Raw genomic sequence first — 25,224 nt, 5'->3', positions numbered from 1 at the left:
TCAAAGTAAATGATTAAATATTTCTTCCTAATTTTTGAGTACATGCAATGTACACTGTGTGCGCAACTTTGGAAAAAGGCAAAGACTGATCAGCAGTCAGAGGATGAGGTACTGCTGTAGTTGTTTGTGACCGTGACAAGTTTCCTGAAAAAGAAAAGCATTTTTGAGATTTTTAAGTTGTCAGCACCTTACCTAGGTACATCAAGAGCAGGTATGTCTACATTGTTGGCTGCTGTGTAGTATGAAGGCACACACAGAGCTTATATACTGGAATTAGACTAGACTCATCAGTGCAGCACGTGACACAAGTTAATTTACGCATTCTCAGAGCAACAGGTCCCAGCAGAATAAATAAACAGTATAGAGCTGCACTGCTTAAGTACCTAACTAGCTTAGGATCTCTAGACTGTCTGCAAGCCCAACTTAGGACGCATCCAAAGCTGTTCACTTTGTAACACATCCCTGAACCTCCCAGATTCCTGGGGTTGGATGCAGTCTGGGGCACTGTTGCATGAGTGTTGCTGTGATGCACAGCACCCTCCCCCAGCAAAGCAGTATTTGATATAGCTAGCATGGCAGAGGCTATTTTGGCCAAAAGCAGAAACATGTGACTGAAATTATAAGTCTTTGTAGCCTGGGATGAAGAAACCAAGCTTAAAACTGCCTGACTCACACTTTATATGTACCAGGACAAAAAAAAAAAAAAAAAAAAAAAAAAAAAACAAAAACAACACCACAACAAAAAAAAACAACAAAACCAACAACAACAACAACAACAAAAAAACACAGAGAAATAGAATAAGTACTACTCGCATGTAAAACGCTTCAACATTTGTATAGAAAACCCCACTGTAAAGTAAATTGAACTTTGTTTAAGCCACAGCAGGCAAACAACAGCACGGTTTGAAGGTTTGGACATTTTGTTTCCTGCTTCAGACACTTAGGATGTTCGGTGTCAGTGTAACTGTCAGCCCCCCTCCACTTCAGCACCTAGGAAGGAGCTCGACACCGAGGGAGGCGCGGGTGACACAGCCGGATACTGCTCCCGCACGGCACCCTCGGCCCGGGACAGGACGGCACAGCGCGGCGGTCGCAGACATGCTGACCCAGACGCTCATGATGACCAGCTGCCTCCGCTCCAGCCGGCCTGGGGGCCCCTGGGGCGGAACGACTGTCGCTCGCCTCGCCCTAGAGCGGGGAGCCTCCGCCGGCTCACGCTTCCCCAGGCGGGGCGGGCGGAAGCTGAGCGCCCTCTCCGGGCAGGGCAGGCCCGGGGCGCAGCTAACCGGGAAGGGCAGAGCGCCCTCACCGGCCAGGGCGAAAGGCCGCGGCGCCGCCGGAGGTGGGGTCCCGGCGCTGCCGCTGCCCCGGCACCGCCTCCTCCGCCCCAGCCCGGTCCTGACGGCCCATCCGCTCTCTCCCGGCCGGCTTCGGCTGGGGTTCGGAGGCTGCCATTGGCTTAGCGGCCCCATCCGGGCACTCGGCGCAGCGCTGCTCCTCAGCCCGATCGTCCCAATATGGCGGAGGTGAGCGGGGAAAGCGGGCTCGGGCGCCGGAGTTCGGCCGGCTCCCCGTGGGCCGCCGCCACCGTCAGACCCGCCGCGGCCGCCTCGACATCCCCGTAAGGCGCCTCCGGGACCGCCCGGCGCCGCGGGAAGGCGTTCCGGGCTGCGGGGCGGCGGGACAGACGGTGGAGCCGCCGGCGCCGGGGCAGCGGGAGCCTGCGCGACTAGGCCGCACGACGGGCGCCGAGCAGCGCGGGTGCCGGGTTCGCAGCCCGCGGGCGGCCGACAGGCCTGGTCCGGGCGCGGAGGGGGGCGCGGCCCGTGCGGAGGGCTCCGGGGGGAGCCGGTCGGGCCGGCTGCGGCTCTGTAGCGCAGATGATGGAGAAGCGCCCGGCCGGAGGGAGGAGGAGCAAGCCCCGGGCTGGGAGCGGGGAAGAGGCGGCGGCCGGTCCAGTGCTGCGTGCCGCTGTCATGTCCCTCCTGGCCACGGCTGGAGCGAACGGGAGCGCCGGTCGGGCCCGGCTCAGCTCCTGGGGGGCTTTTACCCTCGGGGAAGGAGCAGAATATAGCGGCAGGCGGGGACAGAGGTAGCGAAGGAGGGAAGGCAGAGGGTGAACGGGATGGACGGGCCAGCAGGGCGGGACGAAGGGGCTGGGGCTGGTGGGGAGCGCAGTGGAAGGACGGACAGCTCCGGGGATGGAGGCGGGCAGCATGAAATTAAGACCCTTGTCTGCTGCCCGGCCGATGGGAGTCCGCTCTCACTTCGCTCTCGCTTCTTTCCGCAGGCTTCCTTTGGGAGTTCGAGCCCAGGTTCGTCTTCGCCCACCTCCGGCTCCGGCACCCGGCCTGCAGCCCGCACTTCCTGATTCTTCCCAAATTTATCGTTTCGTACCTTTCCTAACGCTTCATCTCCACGCAATTAACCGCCTGCTAGATAAATTTGAGAGAAGGAGATGTGAACTGTGGAGTCCTTCCCTTAACTCTGGTTGCCGTTAGTAATTGGCTGCTTGGAACCCAAAATGAGGACAACGTTTTGTTGCACTTTTAAGTCAGCATCTCAGTAAAGCCAGGTAGCCTAGAGAGAGACTGCTTCTCTTGTTGCTGATAACTATATGCTTGTGTAAATTTTACACTTATTAGTAATAACAGAATGTTTTAAATCATAGTGATAAGTAATTTTTAAGGCTTTAATTGCTGTTAAGTTTCTTTGGAATACTTTACACAAGCACACATAGTTAACATCAGCAGGGCTACTCTCAAAATAATATTTGGGGGCTGTATTTCTGCATAGCTGCTTCTGCATTGGTTGTTGTCTCTTTTAACTATTACTAAATGTATTGAGCTTGGTTTTTTGAGCACTTGGAACTTTATTCCTGTCACAGACTTTAGATAAAAGAACTTTCACTTCAGTTACTCAAACATAAAATGAGTTAGAATATGGGTTAGAAACAATAATGTTGGACACACATGTATATAAATAGGTTAAGGCATGAATGTTTCTCTACAATATGATATGAACTTTCACAGTATTAAGCTAGCAGAGAAGGTTTGCTTTAATTACCTGCGTATTAGGAATGAGCACTTAACCTAATCAATGAAAAATTAGTTAGATGATTTAAGACTCAAGAAGCATTAGTGTGTAGAACTGTCTCTTTCAAGACTGGAAGTGGTGCAAAGAGAGATCCTGCTTTATTTTTTTGGGCAGAGGACTGAAAATTTGTAGCTGCTCCCTGCAGAACTTCTTCAGAAGTTCTTACATGGAAATAATTCTTAGTAAACCTTTTTGTAGCTGCTTGTAAGCGGAGGATTGCAACAGAGCACTAGAATGTAAGAACTAGAAGGGAAACCAAACATGAAAGAGAAACCTCAATCTGTTTCTTTCCTCTGTAAGAAAGTTAACGCTAGAGAGCAAAACAATCCTATAATTTAGTAATCTTTATCACCACTTTGGGGTGCAGAATACTTACATCTTTAAAACTTGTTGAATCTAATGTTAGCCTTTATAACAGAAAGGTTATTGTTAAAATGCACGTAAAATATAAATACAAAATACACTTAACAGTACTTTTTTGATGATTTAAAGTATTCTCTTAAGTAATGAAAAATGTTGGACCACAGAGCTGTCACCATGGCTTGTTAATGTGGACTACTGGAAGCATTGCTTCATTTCCAGTATATTTTCCTCAATATCTCTTGAAACTCTGCTACATTTATGCTTCCTTTCTAGGTCAAGTGCTAAGAGTTAAAGTAGTTTTAATAAAAGCTACATCTGTGATGCACATCTGAAGCAAATATTTACTGTTTATTTACCTTCCTACTGTGATAAGAAGGTAATTCATAACCTAAGTTAGCTGTTTAGCAGTGAAAGACTATACTCGTTACCATATACATCACATGAGTAGAATCAGACTCTGTAAATCATGGTCTTGCAGCATCTGAAACCTTGACATGTGTGCTTTATACCTTAATGATGATCTCAAGGGTGGTTTGAACAACCTTTTATTCAGTAAAATATTAATTTGGGGTTTTACTTTGTGAAACTTTGTTTTAGTAGTTTAGGTACTTCTCCCAAGTATCCTATACTGCAAAAGAGAAAACTGCACCTATTGCTTACAAACACAGAAAGAGGTCAGCTAAAAACAGCTGAATTTGTCAAGTAGTTAGAACTTTTGTTTGAGTTACTCCATTGAGAGTTCTGACCCTGTACATAAGAGAATTCATGCTACCTTTTTTTTCTATGATGTAATTTAATATGTTGGTATAGGAAAAAAAGATTACTCAAATTAAGTTTTTTTGATAGTTGGCTCTTTATCGTCAGAGGATCATGATTTTGACCCATCTGCTGAAATGCTGGTACATGATTATGATGATGAGCGAACCCTTGAGGAAGAGGAAATGATGGAAGAAAGCAAAAATTTCAGAACTGAAATTGAAGATTTAGAAAAGGTAAGAGTGACTCGCTCTCTTGTAAATGCCCATACATGTTACAATTTTTCTAGTGAAAAGAACTCAGCCTGCTCCTCAGTTTCCTGCAACATGCCTTTGCAGCTTGTTAAAAAGAAGAAAATCAGGTCTTGTTAGGATGTAGTAATGCATCTTCACAAAAAGGCTGAACTTAGCTTAGATACCAGCGTTATGATAAGTTCATATTAGTGTTATATTAACTTCATACTTTTCATTTAGTAGTCCTTTCATTTTGGTAGAGGAATCACGGAAGCAGGTTTTAGAGTCCTGTCATCTAATATCACTTCTAAGTTCATTTAGTAGTCCTTTCGTTTTGGTAGGGGAATCGTGGAAGCAAGTTTTAGAGTCCTGCCTTCTAATATCACTTCTAAGTTTTATAAATTGTATGTAAGTTGCCACTGCCCATTTTGCATACTGTTAAGTGACCAGCTAGCTGTATTTGATTCTGTTGGTCAGGTTTTGCTTTTCCAATATGCAGACAAACAGTCCTGTTTTAGGTGTGATGCATCACATTCATTTGCTATGTAAATGGCAGTTCTGTGTCTTAGTTTCATCAGTTTGGCATTTGGGGGTGTACGAAATGACAAATGTGCTCCTTAGCTTTCGTTATTCCATTTTACGATTTTTAATGACATGTTTTTCCTGTGTAAACCTCTTGTTCATCTGTGGCAGTGCATTAAACATTTCAAAGTATGCTGAACACCCACAAACTGATGCTGCTTGCATTACTGTTCAGTGACCCGCTTACAGCACTCGGCATAACTGCAGATTTTGGTCAGCAGAGTCCCAAGGAAGTAATTTTTAGCATCAGATAAGAGGCAGTGTTTTTATAGTCCATGTAAAAAACAATTTTCTAAGTATGGAGTTGACACTCTTTATACTCCTGGTTTTTTGGGGTTTTTTTGCTTGTTGGTTTGGTTTTTTCTGTCATGCTACCTTTACAATTAGATTTTTTGCTGATTATGAACTTGCAATTATAATAGCAAAGCAGGTTGCCAAGTCTGGTGGTTAAAATGGAGTTGTCACTCCACAAAATTATCTTGTTGCTTCTATAATGAAGGAAGAAGAGAGAGCCACTCATCTTAAACGCTTTATTACTTTAGGTCCCGATCCTGGAAAGACTTGGATATGAGTTTACGTTTACCCATTGTGAAAAGTCTTTACAGGACTAAGACCTTAGCTGACTAAAGAAAACAAGTAATTTAATCAGTGTATGAGTTCAACAAGAATTTTTTAAAGGTAATTAACTTTTAAAGGTATAAATGTTGGAAAATATTTTTAATATTTTGATGGCTTGAGTCAGGTAACTAAAAAACTCTTTGCTGTTTATTGTTTTATTAATTGTATTAGGGTGCAAGTATAATGATGCTTCCTAAAATCACTCAATCAGAAGCTCTTGGAAAAAACAAGTTACAAATCAAGACTTAGTCTTCTATCACCTTCTCAGTGGTCATGATAAAGTATATTCTATGGTAGATGGAAAGGAGGGCTTTAAAGTTGCTAGATGGGTTTATTTTCACAGGGGTTTGCACACTTGCAGCTATAACTATGTAGGACTGAAGACTTCAAATTTTTCTGGATTTCTCTCTTGTAGGTGGGTTGTTAGTGAGTCTAGGATATCCACTGTCTTGAAATATAGGCATATCATGCTTTACAGTGTAAATCCAATAAGAGGAAGTTTTTTATATTTATTATTTAGTTTCATGCAGTAAACAGTTCTATTCAGCAGCTTAGTGGAATTTCCCTTTAGGCCGAGAGACATGGTTATGAATAATTTCAGTCCTGTGCCTGAAAATACTTTAAATCTCTAATCAAGATTCATGGTTTCAGTTACATTTGTTTGGGTTTTTTGTTGGTTTTGTTTTTGTTTTTTACTTCTGTTCTTCAGAGTAATGTCTTAACGTTTTAGGTCTGAACTGCTTACAAGTATTTGGCAATGTGTTGATATGTTTGTAAATCCTCTTGTATTAGGAAGGAAACATGCCGTTGGAAGATTTACTGGCATTCTATGGCTATGAACCCACAATTCCAGTCATGGCAGGTTCCAGTGCGGATAGCTCTCCAAGTGAACTTGCAGATGAACTTCCAGATATGACTCTAGATAAAGTAAGTAAGAACTGTTTTCCCACATATTATGGTTTAAAAGCTGAAATCCAAGTGACCTTAAAATATTTTGCGCTGTCTCTTGATATTACAAATTATGTATCTTTGTTAATATCAATGTACAGTTTTACTCTGAATTAATTCTTTTTCAGGGATATTGAGGATTTTATTCTAATTCTTATTACCACACTTAAAAACGCATTGCAACTTAATTAACACTATGTTACTAAAATGAGAAATTAGAAAGTTAACGGTTGTCCTAAAACACATCCAAAGAACTTTAAATGGGTTGGATTTTTTTCTTTTTTTAATAGAAGTGGGGTTTTTTTTATAATGTTTGCAGTGTCCAAAAATAATAATTCTGGCTTATAACACACTTGCCAAATATCAAAACATTTGTGGATAACTTGAAAATGCCCTCTTGAATGCTTTAGAATGTGGCTTTCAAACGCATATTGTTTGGAAAGGTCTTAACTTGGGGGAGTGTGAGAAATTCTTTTATGTGCACTGACTGAATGTGTTGCATTGCTGATGTAGAAACCTGAAAATTTGGGTTTAGTGATTTTGCAAGCTAACTTTGAATTCTGAGATTTTAGTCTGATTTTCTGCTATAAAGCATATGTAGTTAGTAGTTTGGATTATAAAGAATGGAGGTGGTAGGTACATCTTTTTTTTTTTTTTTTTTTTTCTTCTCTCTCTGAGTATAATGTAATGGTGAAGTCCGCAGAAAGTAGGGTATAATGATGGCTCTGCACATCTGATTCTCATTAGGATTCATGATTGTGTTGAGGCTACAAAAATGTAGTCAGCTTGTTGTCTAAAGCAGTTCTTCCCTTCCTAACCTCTATACAAAGGGGCTCAAACACTTCTGCTAGTGGAGGAAGTGTGCTTTTTCTTTCTTAATATCTCCTTCTTAATATCCTCTTTTTTTTTTTTTTTTTATCATACAGAAACAACATTTTTTGTGGATGTTTTGGGAAGATAACATGTTGTCTGTGACCTGTAACTGTCCTCACAGCAAAAGTCTACAAAAGTGCCTGGCTGTTTTGTTTTGGTTTTTGCCGGAGTTTAAGGGGAAACAGCCTTTTAAAACTTTGGTGTGCCTGTGATGCAAAAAATGACAGAATTCCAAAGATTTGAGGCATTTTTCATTGGAAGCAGTTGGAAGAACATCTTATGCTTGCAGAAGTTACTTCTTGTGCATTTATTTTGATAGAAGACTAAGGGAAAATTAACCGATGTGTCCAACCCTGAAATGAATGGGTGTATTGTATTTATTAGATTTAGGAGGAGCGAACTATTGTTTTAATTAAGGGAGTATGGTCTGCTAAATTTACTTACAGTAAAGCATTTTAATTGATGATACTTAGAATTTGCTGTATCTAAATGCTCACCAGTCTATACTTAACAGTCAGTCTGAGGTTTTATTTTTTTATTTTAATGGTACAGGAGGAAATCGCTAAAGACCTCTTGTCGGGTGATGATGAAGAAACACAGTCCTCTGCTGATGACTTGACACCATCAGTTACTTCACATGAAGCTACCGACTTCTTTCCTCGGCCATTAAGATGTAGGAGACTTAATTTTATAATAGTACTCAAAAAGTCTTAGCATTGTATACAGCTTCTTAGCTTAAAATATCGGAATTGCAGAGTAGTGCTGGCTTTACTGGGAATTGAGAAACAGTACTTTGCAGGATGTTGTACATGACTGTTGTCTTTGGTATTACCTTAAAGATTTTTATTTGGTACTGTGCTCAAAGCACAAGTAAAATTAATTTTTCTACAAATACAATAACTTAATGTGGTATTGGGGAACACCCGTAATGGTTTTCAATATGTTAGTGAATTACATTAATATGTAACCCATTCTATTAAGTCAGTGTTTCTCTTCTCAATTATTTGCTGCTGCTTTTAAGGCAGGGACTCCTCCATGCAGCCTGTGTATGTGAACAGGGATGCAGTTTCTTTATGGTTATTTCCTTTCACGCATTAAACACTTTTCCACTAGGATTTCACAGGGTGATCCAAAGTGGTTTTATATTTGATGGGGCCTATAAAGCCATGACCACCAAAATTTCAGTGTCCATGGAGCTGTTACAGGAAAGACCTGAGAACCAATGGTTCACTTACCCAGCCTGGACGAGGTAGTCCTCATTGCTGTTGCAGCTCCTTTGTTCACTGGTGTACTAGAGCAATGTGAAGGATTCTTATGGTTTTAATTTGCGAGTATCTTATGCTATTTCTGGGGGTATTTCATTCCTCTAGAGAAGGGGGATAATAAAAGGGACGTTCTGTCACAGTCATCAACAGTTGTAGCCCCTTGTATGCTGCTGATTGTATGCTAAATACAAGACATTTTTATTGAAAGAGAGATACAAAAATGTTAAAAATTGTCATGCCCTTTTTTTAATCAAGCAAAGCCAAAACTTGGCTGGCATTTAAATGCTGCTTGTGAACTCTTTAATATGAGAATGAAAGTGTGGCAGCCTTATAGAAAAAATTACTAGCCCGTCATCGTACAGAGGATTAAGAAACAGTCATTGTTTTCAGATGTCATGACTTTCTGTCAGAGTGTTACTTTCTCTATTGAAACTTTTGGCTGGACTTTTTAAAATCTGCCATTTGAGGGAGGGAGTTGTCCTTTCTGCTCTTGGCAGTTTCATCTTTTTTTCTATGTCTGTCTATTCCTCAGACACTAAGATTACATTAAGTTTTAAGATAAACATGCTTACTATATAATATAGGCTATTTTATTAAATTTGCATTAATTGGAAGAAATAAGTGCCTACGATTATCCAGGCATGTTGTTGTTTCACACATTCTTGTTAGCTTTTTGCTTCTAACTAAAGCTTCTAACAATAAAAAAGAGGTAAGACTGGTGATTGTAGTAATGACTACAGAAGAGCCTCAGTCCACACAATCTTGGAATATTGTCTCTGATGTTGACGATTCTGTTTAGTTGTGATGAAGCTAAAATTGCGACTCTATCTATAAGTATGTTGTTTCTGAAGTTAGAGAATACAAAATAGCTTTAATCATATCAGAATTGTGGATTTCATTCTGCTAGGATTATACAGCTATAAAAATAGAATTACTTCAGACCCTGGTACCAAAGTGTTTGAGATTATAAAATATGAGGTCTTCTGTGGATTTGAATTGCTTGGAGTGCTCTGCAGGTATTTCTTTGGGGGGTAGAGGGAGATGGGTGGAGGTGGGGAGATTAAAGATGAATAAGCAGTCTGTTGCTGGGTTTTGCTTATTCCATTTTGTATATCTCTCCTGTGTTTTCACTCCGTGCTTAGGCAACCTTCTTTTAAACGAATGTTTTGAGTGCCCATTAAAGTTCCTCATGAAAGGTTTTAGTAGCTAATAAAGACATGCCTTCAACTTTACTTTCTTTGTGGTTAACCTGAGGCTAAGTCATAGCCGTGGAAGTTGTTTTTCTTATACCTTTTCTGTAAGCTGCAGTGATGATAAAAGTTTCAGTTCTGCAGTATACAAATACCAGTACTTTCTGATTTCATGCTAGTTTCATAGGAATGTAGGTTAATAGATTCATGATGTCTCCCAGAATAAAAGCAGGTGCTTCTTTCAGTGATATCTTGTAGTTCTATGCTTGAACTGAAAATTCTTGCTAGCTAAAACCAAACTTCTTTGTGTCCGAAGCAAACACTACGTGTGATGGTGATAAAGAATCAGATGGTGAAGATGTAGAGGCAGACAATGGTAATTCATCTGAAGATTTGAGAAAGGTAATAATTATATCTTTAAAAAAAAGTTGAAAAAGCCTTTACTGTGACGAAAAATGCATTGATTTATAGTGCATATCTAAAATAGTACCTTAATTCTGGAATTCTCTGTCAAATGCCGGGTTAATGGCATTTTTAATGATTCCATACACAAAATACTTTGTTAATACTTTTGTCTTTCCACTTCTGTTACATCTTCAGGAAATAATGGTTGGTTCACAGTACCAGGCTGAAATTCCACCTTATCTTGGCAAATACACTGATAATGGAAAGGGTAAGTTCTTCTGAATATTTTACTTCCTGTTTTATGCTTATACATAGTAGTTGATGAAAAAATGTTCTTTAAATTTATAAGATAAATTCAGTGGCTTAAAGACTCACAGATGTTAAAGAAACCCAAACCAAATGAATAAAACCCCAAACAACAGAAAACCACACACACACAAAAAAAGGCACTGAAAAATATGAAAAAACTCACATAATTATATCTCAGAAATTTGATTTCTTTGAAATCAGTTTCGAAAGGACATTCTGAAGAAGACATTGGAGGGTGGATTACGGTGTTAGTACTGAAGTATTATTAGAGTGCAGCAGACAGGGTTAAGAAGGAAATATTTTCATTAGAGCATTGTAATTGGACTATGAGCAGGTAACTTAGTTAACATTGAAGATCTTCAAAACAGTATTTTACTTTTTTTTTTGGGAGCACAACAGTGTGGGTTACAAAATGGATACAGAAAACAATGCAATAAACTAAATTTGCATAGCATGAGTAGAAGATGAGGGTACTTCTGTTTTCTAAAAAATTAGATTTTTTAAGTATTACATTATTCCAGTACAAATTCAGGTTAAAAACCGCAATTGTGCTAAAGTAGAAAGAAGGAGAGTTCTGTTTTGTATTTTTAGAAAACTTTACGATGAGAAAGGTAGAGCGCATACAGCTGTGGAATTCAGAAAGCAACTAACGGAAGAAATTTGCTAATGGGTGGAACAGCTGGGAAATTACAGAACAATTTGGGGGATATATTAATAAATGAAGGCATTCTGTTTGTTTTCTGTAAATTTTCTGCAAGTTACTTGTGTTTGCACTGTATGGGTATATTATTCTAGTGTAGTATATGAAGTCTTTTCACCATTACCAGCTGCTTTTTTGAATGATGCTTTGCAGTAAAGAAGAAGAATGTTGGGTATGGATGGAGCCAGAAGTATTGGCAAGTGAACATCTCTTGTGTTGCTTAAGACCTAGGGAAGTCTCCTATTTTCTAAGATTCAAGCATGATGCTTATTGTTTATAAGAAGTGGAGGAGTAAGACTGGATTTATCTGGGTAGTCCTTTTACTGTATATACATCTTGACTTTTCCTCAGCCAAGAACTAGAGAAATGCCAATAACCAGAGGATGACCAGGAAGGGGTTAATCTGACAACTTTCTCTGGAATGAGTTGGTGCTAGAGAGAACCATCAAGAGTCTTGTCTTGCTGGCATGGCCAAAAGCAATGATGTAGCTGCAGAATGGGAGAGACAGAGGAGCCCCTCTTGAGATTATCAGTCGAGATTATCAGTTGTGAACCCCAGCTAGAAGTGCTGGGCTGTCTTGATTGATAAAGGAGGCTGAAGATGAGCGTAAGCAGTGTTCTGAAGAGGTTGGACCTGGCTGTAGGGGTGGAGGATTTTGTGAGAGCCTCTACTGGACTCCATGAAGAGCTTGTGATTGCAAACAGGGGCTTATAGTTCTGCTGTGTATTCGCAGGTAGCAGAATTGTGCTAGAAGGCAGTTCTGCTCATCTATAAACCTTACACTCGTAGCATGTCTGTTAAAAGTTTCCATGTTCTTAAGCTGTAAGAGAACTTTCAGAGATGTAATTTTATTCCTCACCTCACCTTAATACTGTTTCTTGCAGTTTTATGAGAATCGAGAATCTTCATCTTTTCTACTGTAACAACCGTTATACTTGTGTTTGAATTTAATAACTCTGATTTTGTATTACCAAGAAAGTCCATGAAACATTATGTGCAATGTTAACCACATGTATTGATCAGAGTAAAGGATTTATAGTTTAATCTAGAATTGAAACATGTGCAAAGGCCAACAAAGGTTCAGGCCAACTAGCATATTTCCAGTATATTGTCTTTCAAATAAGCTGTTTAAGAGGTGTATACTTGGTTTCAACATAATATGAAGGAGGACTGTACATCCTGTTTGCTTGTCAAGTATGCAACATACAAGCTCTTAACAGCATTCAGTTGTTAGTGAAAGGAAGCACAGATTACCACATTCAGGCCTAGATTTCCATTCTCTTAAGTAATTTTTGGCAAATTCTAGTTGAAATTGACCAGTTAGCCTCTTCTTTTTTTTTTTTTTGACTTGTAAATCTTGTAATACTGAAATAATATCCTGTACTCTTTTACTGTAAACTATAGAACTATATTTTAATTTTTGAAAACAGCTGAATACAACTGTGAATGGTTTGGCTAGTTTGTTTATATGAAGATGGTGAATATATACACATAATTAGACTTGAATCATCTAGCTGTCGGCAGGCTGCTCTTCTGTAGACTCCTTGTCTCAATAGTTCCATCCCTTATCCTTATAGAACCTGAATCTCTATCTGCCATGTCACACTGTCTCTTAACTGAGGCTTTCAGGGAAAAAGTGAGCTGCAATTTAAAAGTAGCATGATGATGCTTAATTTGATCACTTTTGTGTTCCTGTTCTGTATCTTTGTGAAATAGCTTTTAATGTTACAGCCTTAAAAATGTCGCATCTGGTGTTAATGGGCTTCTGTTCAACAGCCTATGAAAATGAAGACCATTTACTTTGGAAACCTGGTGTGATCTCAGAAAGTAAAGTTAAAGAATACCTTTTTGAAACGTCCTTAAGAACAGGAAATGAAAAAATGATTGGCAGAATTCCTGAAGGACTACATACACGGGACAATGAACAAGTATGTTTTATATCCTGTTCCATTTGTGACACATTGCTTTGCAATTAACATGTGTTCTGTTTCTCTGCCTTGTATTACACATGCAACAATACTCAGTTTCTTTATTTTTTTTTAAATTAGCTGTTATTTGGGTCAGGATCTTATTTGTAATTTTAAGCATGGAGTATTTTAATATTGCCAGTGATGTGATCTGTGATGTTTCTGGTTGCCATGCTGCTGACAAATCCAGCTCTTCTAATTATTGCATATAATGTTTTACTTTTTTTTAATTAAAACTTGTCTCAGGTTTTTGATGGTTTTGGTTGTTATTTTGAAATTTTCATCATGTATAAAGATAAATCTTCTTTTTCACATTCGATATGCTCACTAAGAAGCTAGTTTTACTGGTCTAGATTGAATATTTGCAAACTTTGACTTTTTCTGAAGACTTTTTCCATTTTATAGGCGCTGCATGAACTTCTTAAAAGTAGCCATAATGTTAAAGAAGCAATTGAGAGATACTGCTCAAAAGGAAAGGCCTCTCAGGGTAAGAGAGAGTACCTGTGTTGTCAGAAATGTGTGTTGGGAAAAAATGAAAAAAAAAAAAAAAAAAAAAGAATAAAAGAAAGTTGTGTAGCAAAACCTTAAGTAAGAATCAGATTGATGAGCATATCCCTTTCCATGATGTCTTTAGCACTGATTAGGTATCATCTGACTGTTGGCCAGTTGGAAGTTCCTGTTAGAGAAGTTTGTAACTCACATAGAAGTTGAGGGTCAGCTTTTCACCTTCCCTTGTTTCCTTCATTGCTCTTGTAACAATGGCATAGACTGAGGAGAGGGGTTAGGGGAGCAGTGAATTTGCTCCTGGGCAGTTTGTACCCACATTACAGTATCTTTCTGAGATCATGATCAGTTGTAATCCAATGATATTTATACCAAAATCAGGAGAATATAGCTAGCTGTATAAAAAGGTCTCACTTTCTTCCTCAGTATTAACATTATACTATGCCAAACCTAAATTTGTTCTACTGTGTAAGTCCACAGGTCTTCGGTAGAGCAGGGAAAGCTTTGCTTGAGTTTACAGTGAAAACAAGTTTCTGTCTTGTTTGTCCCTAACTGTATTATTCTGTTAAATGAAAATCAGAGTTTATCATTTAACAAAGACAGTTCTTTGTCCTGTATTTTGACATATGTGTTGCATAAAGCAGAAATGGAGTATGAGCCTTGGTATAAGTTGATATTCTTGCAGATATTCCCTACTAAGAACTGGATCCAGAGAGAACTTTGGTGTTTACAAGGGCTGTGAAAGTATCTAAGGTAAAGCTGAAGTGGATAATAAGGACTATTAGAGCAGTGCTTCAGAAAGCTCATGTACAACAAGAGATTGTGTAGACTTAATCAATAAGGAAGTATCAGTTGCAGGGTTGTATCCAAACTCACACACCTGTAGGATTTGGATTCCTGTTTGAGGATAAAAAATTATCTCTGCCCATTTGTGGTTCAGAGCCCAAAATTCTGTCCTAAGGACTAGTACCTGCCCTGCCCTGATCAGATGGGACTCATTATACGCTCATTAAAAATGGTAAAGGATGGCAATACTTTCTCTGCCTCTCTTTTAGAGTAAATGGGGGTAATTCACTGCTTCCAGTCACTGAAGTTCACTGCTATTCACAAGACTTTATTCACAAGAATTTAAAATCTACCACTCCCAAGATAATTTCTTAACAGTGAGACTTTACAGTGGTAAAGGTCTTCTCTTCCAAGCTTGAGAACTTTCTAGTAAGGAGTGCGAAGTTAATGGGGTGAGGAAGAAAGAAATGGCCTTGCGGTGAAATGATTATCAGCTTCATCTGGGAGCAGCAGGGTCTTGGTTTCAGTGTCTGCTGCCAGAAATGTTTTGAAACACGGGGGTATTTTTTCCTCCTATTGGCTTTAAATGTCAGCTTATTGGAAAATTTCTGGATCACCATTACGGATGTAAAATGCCTGAAATATCCCTTCTTAATTAGATCCAAAGCCATAATCAAGATAGGGAAGCAACAATACCTGAGACAAAACGAACCTATTCAAAGGAGCTATTTTGCTTTAAAAGTCTTACTCTTTTTTAGTGGTTTTTTTAATTTGTTTGTTTGTGAAATTTAGGTTTGGAAACTGCATGTTTTATCATTAAAAAAAAAAAGGGAGGTGGGTGGGAAGGAGATTTGCAGGTCCTCTTTAAGAAATCTGAAAGGATTATTGTCATGGTTTAAGCCCAGCCAGTAGCTCAGACCCACACAGCTCACTCCCTCTTCTCCTGCCCCCTAGCTCCCAGTCCGGATGGGGAGGAGAATCAAAAGAATGTTAACTCCCATGGGTTGAGATATGAACAGTCCAATAACTAGAGTATGATATATACAGCAAAGTATAAACTACTACTAACAACAGAGATGATAAGAGAAGTAACAAGGGGAGAGAATATGAAATTAAAAAGGGAAGGGACAAAAAAACCAATAAACACAAGTAATGCACACTACAATTGCTCACCACTCGCCGACCGATACCCAGCCCAACCTGAGCAGTGATCTGGCCCTTCTGGGTAACTGCCCCCGGTTTATATACCGGGCATGACGTGCTGTGGTATGGAATACCTCTTTGGCTAGTTTGGGTCAGGTGTCCTGTCTCTGCTTCCTCCCAGCTTCCCATGCCCCGCCTTACTGGCAGAGCATGAGAAACTGAAAAGTCCTTGTCGAGAGTGCTTCTGAGCAGCAACTAAAACATTGGTGTGTTACCAGCATTGTTTTCAGACTAAAGCCAAAACACAGCACTGTGCCAGCTACTGGAAAGAAAATTAACTCTATCCCACGTGAAACAAGTGGTTTCATGGCTTTGTGGTATATCTACAGGGACAGAGATAGGGTAATCACTATTTGCCCTGTCATTCATAGCCTGAAGGCAGACTGCTTTTGTAGTCTACAGCAGTAGAAAGTTCACTTAATCTTACTGGTATAGCCATGGGCTCCCCTCTATCCTGAGGGTCTGTGCCTCTCGACCAATATGATACTCAGCAGGTAATAGAGTGTGGTTCAGTGTTAGGGATGATCCCTTAGTCAAGAGCACTCCTGGTCCACAAAAACTGTAGTGATCTCAAATAATACAATCTCCTCCAATTAAGAGGACATGCTGAAGATACTCAGTCTTGCTTTCACCAGACTTCCACACATATTTTTTGTGCAGACTAGCCAGCTGAAGGGGGTCCCATGGAGTGGTCTTTATGGTATTTCTCCAGTTGCCTCCTTGAGGCCCAGCATATACTTGTTTCAATAATGGGCTACATTGAATTCTGATCTCCCCATCACTGTCTTCTGGGGAAATGATTAGCTAATGAATTTCACAAGATTTGGGAGTCTTACAAGATCTGGATAATCTGGGTGGCCCAGATTATCATGAGTTCTAGTTTATCCTCTGCCTTCATGTTTCTTTCTCTCTCCTCCCAAAGTTGTTTAAGCAGTTGGTCTATTCACAGAGGTAACAGCATTTCTTGACACTTTCTTTTTTCAACCTCATCTTGTAATGGTCTCATTTCTTGACCACATTCCTTATGCTAATATGCAGCTACTAAATACCCTTTCAATATCTTGTATATTATTATCATCACCTTCTCTTTGCCATCTTTCAGTTTCTGTCTTTCCCTCTTGTTATTTTATCTTATTTCAATTGTCCTGCTTTTCACACGTCCATGTCACCTGAAGATTTCAGTGGAGGGTTATCTCCATGCCTCTGTAAGTAGTCATTGCCATCCTGACAACTACACCAGTTTTTGTCATAGGTAAATTATTAAATGTCATTGTTATGGGATTAACTAAATTTTAATTATTAAATGATAAGTTATAATTAAGCAATAATTGAATAATAATTAAATGATGATTTAACAATTTAACAATAATCAGTAATTGGGCAGTGGTCAAATTCTACTTACTACACTTCTAATAATTAAGCTATAGCTTTATATAAATCCATATCGCTAGTATATAGTATACTTTTAGGCTTTAGGTAAAATACAGTTTACCTTATTACAGCTGTTAGGTGCTGGATAAGAGGTGTCTCAGCCCTGAAGGGTCATCTTGAGAGATGTCCATTCCCTGCTGTAGGGGAGGTCATGTCTTTGCAGCCTGCTGCTGTACAGGAGAGTTCAGTGGGCTTTCAGAAGCTACAGATACTTACAGTGTAAAGCAAACTACTCATAGTCATCCCCTCCTTTAGTGTTTGTGCAGTTGTAGCAGTTTTAGTTTTGTTTAGTCTCAGCTCAGGCTCTTGGTAAGACATGGCCTAGACTCCTTAGCTCCTGAGAAGATGCAGCCTAGCACAGTTCTTACAGGATTTCACAGCAGGCCTGATCTCAGTCACGCCTTTGTGTCAGTGGTGCTTGAATCAGAGCAGCGGCATCCATCGCAACAGGTTGTTCCTTCCCTTCTTTTTCCAACAACCACTGTTCTTTGTATCTTATGTGAGAAGGAATATTCAGACAATTTATCTCACTTATACCTCGGTGATGTTATCAAACTTTGTGTTTTGATGACAAACTTATTAAATAATAAATCTTTCGAATGTCCTTTGCCCTTAACGATGAAAGATCTTAGAAATCAAACTCTTCTATGAGTCTTTATAACAAACGTTAGATTTCAGGTAGGATATCTGTACCATAGAGAAGAGAACATGGATCTAAATAACTAAACTATTGGGGTTTTTTAAAATGCATTTGGGTACTCATCCATTAGCAACAAATGTTTTATTCTTTGTAAAAGCTTGGTGAGTTTATCATGCTACTTTTGAAATTGTCTAGAAGAGATGACAGCATGGACAGAAGAAGAATGCAGAAGCTTTGAAGACGCCCTTAGGATTTATGGAAAAGACTTTCATCTCATACAGAAAAACAAGGTTAGTATTTTACAGTTAAATGGAAGAATTGGTATGTGATATAATGCTGAAAATCTGTAAAAACAACACATTTGTCAGAAGCCATGAAGAAGACTGAAATTAGAACCAATATATTAAAACCAGCTTGGAATTTTTGTGCTGATTTTTTTCTTAGATGCCATTGGAAAAACTAGGCATTGCAAGATGAGTAAATGTATCGGCTCTGAAACTGACTTATGTGATGTTGCATCCATTTTTTCATTTGTATTGTAAGTTACTTTAAATGTGTGCTCTCCTAGAAGTACAGTATTTGAATACTGTGGCTGTGGGAGGGAAAGTTGCATCTTAACTTACTTTTGTCATGAGGAAGGCATAGTTTATAGAAACAGGCTTAGCTATTTGTGTTCTCGGGAAGTGTAGTCTTCCATCGGTCCTCTTTTTCTGGCCAGTGAAGGAGTCCTAATCTTGCTCTGGACTGTTTCTGATTGACTTCTCTGTCCCTGCAGAATAGGGATAATTTTTTTGTGGTCAAAAAGCAAGAGCTGACAATACGGCTGTTTCAAAATCTTTTGTGTATCATCTTCTTTATGCTTTGATACCACCTTGAAGTTTTTTTTTCTTCAGAAGTCTGGTGTTTTTGTTGTATTTCAGGTGAACTTTCTAGGGTGGTGGTTGCTATTCAACAACAGTCAGCTGCTCCTGCTCAGTACCTGGTTTAACCTGTCCTAGATAATGTTTGAGTGGTTCAGATTTTAAATGGACCTTGCCAATAAACAGTAATTCATCAGATACGCAAAGAAACAATTTTAAAATGCTTTTTCCAACATGCAGGAAAGTACATGTGTTGATGTATCTGCCAGGAGGGAGCAGAATTTGTCTAAGAAATCTGCAGTGGTTTTCTTTTCAAGTAGGTAAAATACCAGAAAGTTTAGGGAAAGTTCTGGGACCCAGCATAGCTGAAGTCATTTGTGTGTGGAAAGTACCAGCTAGTAAAGATAAGTATGTGGAGAAATTTAACAAGATGCATCATTACCCCTGTACTGCAAAGCATTGTTCACTGGGAGTTCATGTGCTAGGCATAAGGATATCTTTTCATTTCCTCCCCTGCCTGGTATGGTTGTGCCTACAGTAGCAAGGTTTACTACTTACACCCAAGGCATTTTGGGTTTCCCTCTGATGTTTCTCTAAGTTTGATGAAGCTCAAATATGGTTTACTGCCAGACTATATCTGGATAGAGCTGTATATTATAGTTGTAAAACTTAACCTAGAACTGTGAGCTGATCATGATGTGAAATGTTTCTGCATCTAAAAACGGATATAGTTTGTAAGAATATAGGTAGAAGTAATTACTTTTTCTCCAAGAAACTGGCTTCACATAGCGATCTGCATTTAGGGGAGAGAGAGAGAGAGTTAACATAGATCAAAATGAGTTTTTTGAGTCCTTTATACATACTCAACCAGGTTACAGTTTTATTTTGTTGTTTGAATATTTATTGTTGAAACCCTCCACTTTCCCAAAAGGCATAAGTACCCATATCTTTTCCACTTCCCTTCTCTTAGGTCATTGATCTGCTCTGCTTCTTGCATCTTGAAAGTTTAAAAAATTGTTATATATATTTATATATATAAATGCTTCAGATGTAGATATAGTTTCAGTCTAGTTTTTAAAAAGTCAGTAATGTATACAGTATAACAAATGTAATATTATGCAATGCTATTAATCTGTTTGAAGTCTCCTGATTTAATTGGTTTGTTCCAGTTACTCGAACAATAAAACTAATTATATTGCAGGAATGGGAATGGGGGAGATGTCAAAACGTCAGTCTTTATGTTAATCTTGTCAATTCCTTCTGCCTTCTTTTAGGTAAGAACCAGAACAGTTGCTGAGTGTGTGGCTTTCTATTACATGTGGAAAAAGTCAGAACGTTATGACTACTTTGCTCAGCAAACAAGATTTGGAAAGAAGAGATATAACCATCATCCAGGAGTTACGTAAGTAAAACATTCTTGGAATGTGTTTTCTGTTACAAATCGTGAATGCGGGATATTTTTTTCCCTGCTGTCATTGCAGTGTAATGCTGCAGTGGCTACGGCGGCTGAAATTAAACACATCATAATTTTTAGGCTTTGTTGTCCTGTTAAGTAATAACATTATGGATGCAAATTTATTTTAGGGACTACATGGATCGTTTGGTAGATGAAGCAGAAGCCCTTGGTGGAGCTGTGCATTCTTCAGCCTTAACAACTAATAATCGAACAGAAACCATTCCTGATCAACAACTGAGCATTCTGAACTCTATCACTGCCAATGAGTTGACAGGTAAATCAAGAAAAAAAGAAATCTTTTTGTTGTAACTATGCAGACAGCTATTTCATCTGCATTTGTGTTCATCTTCTCTTCAGCACTGACGAACAGTGTAGCTACAGTCTGCCATACTTCAGATGTGAACTGCCTGGATGATGCCTTTCCTCCTATGGACAGCTTACCCCGAGCACCAGTTAATCATGTGCCTGTTGGAACAGAAGAATTGCTCAGCTTGCCTAGCAATGGTGAAAGTGATTGTTTTAATTTATTTGAGACTGGCTTTTATCATTCAGAGCTAAACCCAGTGAACGTGTGCAGTGAGGAGACAGAAAGGCCTGCAAAGAGATTGAAAATGGGGATTCCTGTCCCAGAATCTTTCATGAATGATGTCTCTGTAAATAACCTCGGTGTAGACTTGGAGAACCACACACATCATATTACCAGTGCCAAAATGGCTGTTTCAGTGGCTGACTTCAGCAGTCTATCTGCAAATGAAACAAATGGTTTTATCAGTACCCATTCTCTTCACCAACATGCTGCCCTTCACTCAGAATGACTGTGGAAAACTAAACAAACAGTGGGTACTTTATGCAGTAGTAAACTTGATGGAAGCTATCAGGTTTGCTTAGTCTTTCACTGGAAGTTTGAACTTTATGACATCAGTGATGTCTTTGTATGTATAGAACTATATCTTGGTTTATCAAGAGTAATTTCTTTTTTCAGTCCATAAATGTGGAAATGTCATAGGATGTTAGGTGGAGTTTGGGACTCAGAGAACTCTGTGGTGCAGCTTTAAGCTCTGCTTCCATTTTTTTTTTTAAAGCCTGTAGACGGAGGCCACCATTTCAAAACCAGCACAGAAGTTCTGCCTGGATTGGAGTGGCTTTTTAGTCTAAGTTACTTTTGCTGTGATGGATGCAGTGGAATAACAATGTTTACAGGTACTGATCCTGATCCCTGCTCAATGTAGCATTTTTTTTTTTCTTATAAAAGCAGGGATGGGTTTCTTTAATTTAAACTGCACAAACATACACGGATGTTTTTTAAATGGAACCTTCTCTCATGTGATACTAAACTAGAGCACTTCAGTTTACAAAACAGCAAGTTCATCTTGGTGGAAGCTAGCACAAGGGACTTAACATGAGTAAAGTGTGAAGACCTACACTTTGATCCTGTTGCAAAAAAACTACAGGCCATTGCTACCTTACACAGAAGTAATAATGCTGCCATAGGTGTCTGTGTACTTTAAAATTACTGGCTGAAACAGATGCTATTTAGGTTATATTGTGTTTTGATGGGTTTTGTCCACAACCTTGGAGAGTAGTGTACCTAAGACAGCTGTTAGTGTATAAAGCTACAGTCCTCACAGCTTGGGATTTACCACTAAGCAAACAGTCTGCATTTGGAAGACATCTTAAATTGTTTGGAGCACTGCAGTTCAAAGTGTTAGTTTTGAGGGACTGTCTAGTTTAGATAGGAATAGTAGAACCTTGAAGTATGTATTTTAAAGTTTTTCTTTAGTATGGATTGCATTTATTTGTTTAGACAAGTCATTGGCTTAAAAATGGCACTTCGCTCCATTGCTCAAATAGGAAAGGTTAAGTAAAAATGTTTCTCAGCAGCTACTTAACTTCCATAATTTTTTTATTTTGAACATTGAGTGCAATTTAGCCATCCAGGAAGTTTGTCTGGCTAATGTTTGTTCTAATTCCTGCAGGGAAGTCAAACCAAACATAGGACTGGATTGCAACATGTTGTAGCACAGAACTTACAGGGTTTTTCAATTAGAATCTGAACCTCAATTAAATAGAATAACCCCTTTCCCTCCATACTTTTTCTTTGCACTGTTTGTATTACAGATTTAATTGCCACTGATTTGTTTTCATTATTCAAGTGATTAAGTTTGTGTTGTTGATATTTGTAGTGGTTGCTTCAAGGTTATGCTGAGTAATTAGAAAGTAGTGACTTAAATATTTGGAAGGGAAGAGGGTATTTATTATGCATACTGTGAACTGCATTGACATCCTGAGTTTGGGATGCAGCATGTGGAGTTCTCTTTACAGCATTGTAATGAAGATTGCTTTGAAGTGTTCATGCAATAGCACATTTACCATATGAAAAACAAATTAGTTTAGCACAGTGGACAAAAGTAGAGAAGATTTTGTAATCAGTTCGTAACTTACACATCTGAAATAGGTAACTTTAGTAAGTACACAGTAAATAACAGGTAGCCTTGGCCCTGTGTTGTACTCTTGACATTTTTAGCCAAGTTGTCAGCTTCTTGCTGCATTTTGTGCTGAACTTTGTACCTGGTTTCTTTTCTTTATGAATCAGCACGTTTTATGTAATTTTGTAAAATACTGGCCATGATCTTCCATTGTTATACGTTCAAGTTTATCTATGGGTTTACAGTGAGTGGCTGGTCTGTACAGAAATCATTATACAAAGATGACTGAATGCTTATACCAGTTGCACTTAAATGAACATGCCCATTCTCATTAGCTGATGCAGTAATATATTCAGTTTATCTATGCATTGCTGGGCTCTTAATGTAGACAGAGGCTTGTCTAAGGTTTGGGTTGTCAGCAAGTTGAACGGACACTTTAGTTATTTAATAAAGACTTCTGACCAAAATTCAGAAAATGATATGAGAGAAAAATGAATTCCGGCTAGTCTAATAGATTTCTAAGTGCTGATCATATTTAGCCTGTTGGCTAGCTAGCTGGTGTCGTTTACTTTTAATTCCTTGTTAAAATGAGGCAATAATTTGCAAGATTTTGTAAATATGTAAATTCTTCATATCTTTTTAGATATCTATTTCAATATTTTCTGACTACTTCCGTGTATAGTAACATTTTTGTGCATGCTTGATGTGACATTCATAAATTTGTACCACTATGACTTTATCCATGTAAAATAGCTATTTATTGAAATTTTCTTTTAAAAGCTGGACTTACTTATTTTTCTCTCAGTTTAAACATCTAAATGGGAACTTGTTACTGTTTATTAAAAGAATTGTGTTTTGAAAGTCAGCATGAAGATAACTGAATTGCAACCATATGAAGAAATTACATTGCCTTGGTCCCTAGATGGTGAAGCACAATTCTTATAACAAACTGTGATGAATTCATTGTCCTTTGACACACTTGTTCTTCCTACAGACAAACCAAAAAATGCATAAGGGGCAATTGCAGTGTTGGTAGATGTATTCTTTTTATGTACAGGGAACCTGAAGAGGGTAGCTGATTCATTTAGAAGTGTAACTGGTGCTGTGATTATAGCAATACTTTTGCTTTGATAAGTCATACGTCTCCTCATAATAGGTTTTTAAATGTTTAGTTTTCCTCTTGTCATGGTCAAGCCGCGGAATTTACTTGAAGGATGTACAATACTGTTAGAAGAATACTAAATTGTGTACGATTAGGTCAATGAATTGTGCAATTGTTTCCTGTTTTTAATTTTTAAAACTGAGGGTCAAAAACATAGGAAAACTTCAGATCAAGTAGAACATAGCGATACTACTTAATTTAACCAAAGTCTATAGTGAGTGTTTCAACTTTGAATGTAAACTAATGGATAAACTGACCAACAGGGACACTATTTGCCCAGCATTACAAGCACATTGTCTACAGACAGGGAAACTAAATACAGTAATTTATAAAGTAATGACAAGGTTACTATTTTTTTTATTTCTATTTTTCATTGAAAGACGGAGGAAGATACTAGCAGTTGTAAAATACACTAGGAATGGTAATAGTCCTCCTAATAAAACAGAGATTCTAGTTATTCGCAGTTCAAAGTACATACCCTGTGCATAACAACAAATCTAGTGACAATCGGAACATGTTTTAGTATCAGATGTTCAAGAGGAAGTCGCTATTGTTGCATTGGTTTTAATATTTGTACATAAACACTGATTTTTTTGAGCCTTATTTTGTATTTGTTGTACTTTAATACCTGGTGTACAGTTCCAGAAATAAACGTCTGGAAACCTTTCTTTGCTTGTGAAGCTTTTCATGCGTCTGCACTGTATTTGCTACCTGATTTTCAGAGATACCTAGCATAAACTCTGAATGCATTTTAAGAACTCCAGGTGCCACCAAAGTGCATGCTGCCATGCTACCCAGCGTACATAGAGAAGAGTGAAAAATGCGATGCAGGTTAAATGGTTGTTGTGGTTTCAGCCCAGGCCGTAAATTAGAACCACGCAGTCTACTTCCCCCCCACCCCCCCCGGAGGGATGAGGAGGAGAATCAAAAGAATGTAACTCCCACGGGTTGAGATAAGAACAGTTTAATAACTAAGGTATAACACAAATCACTACTGCTACCACCAATAATGATAAGGGAAATAACAAGGGAAGAGAATACGATACCACCCGCCGGAAAAGAGCCCAACAGAAAAGAGGACGTGCCCTTCCGGGTAGCTCCCAGTTACATCCCCCGGCATGACGTGCTGTGGTATGGAATACCTCTTTGGCTAGTTTGGGTCAGGCGTCCTGTCCCTGCTTCCTCCCGGCTTCTCCTCCTCCCTGGCAGAGCATGAGACTCACAAAGTCCTTGGTCAGGGTAAACATTCTGACCAGCAACTGAAAACATCGGCTTTATCAGTATTATTCCCAGGCCGAAAGTCAAAAACACAGCACTGCACCAGCTACTAAGAAGGAGAAAAACTGACTGCTGCTGCTGAACCAGGACAATGGTAAGTAATGATTTCCCTCAGATGTGAAAACATCGTGGCTTAAGTATAGCAAAATCATAGATGGGACTTGAACATCTC

At 38.9% G+C, this 25,224-nt stretch overlaps 1 protein-coding gene across 7 annotated transcripts; it reads left to right on the top strand.

Annotated features, from left to right (window-relative positions):
- The first annotated feature begins 1,329 nt into the window (after positions 1 to 1,329).
- Positions 1,330 to 24,436, top strand: MIER3 (MIER family member 3). Of its 7 annotated transcripts, none has more exons than XM_080636731.1 (13): positions 1,330 to 1,526; positions 2,291 to 2,315; positions 4,306 to 4,451; positions 6,441 to 6,575; positions 8,022 to 8,142; positions 10,241 to 10,326; positions 10,525 to 10,597; positions 13,116 to 13,267; positions 13,712 to 13,793; positions 18,069 to 18,160; positions 20,005 to 20,132; positions 20,315 to 20,460; positions 20,544 to 24,436. In XM_080636731.1, exons 1-13 carry the CDS (start codon positions 1,518 to 1,520, stop codon positions 20,999 to 21,001), a joined length of 1,653 nt encoding a protein of 550 aa, XP_080492857.1. In that variant the 5' UTR covers positions 1,330 to 1,517; the 3' UTR covers positions 21,002 to 24,436. The 7 variants fall into 7 exon arrangements, with proteins under 7 accessions (XP_080492857.1, XP_080492856.1, XP_080492861.1 ...); XM_080636730.1 differs by having other exon boundaries at positions 18,066 to 18,160; XM_080636735.1 differs by having other exon boundaries at positions 2,291 to 2,575; positions 4,324 to 4,451; positions 18,066 to 18,160.
- Positions 24,437 to 25,224: the final 788 nt, after the last annotated feature.

The sequence above is a fragment of the Psittacula echo genome (genome assembly GCF_963264785.1).
Source record: "Psittacula echo genome assembly, chromosome: Z".
Classification (NCBI taxonomy): Eukaryota; Metazoa; Chordata; class Aves; order Psittaciformes; family Psittacidae; genus Psittacula; species Psittacula echo.
This window is presented reverse-complemented; position numbering and strand designations above follow the sequence as displayed.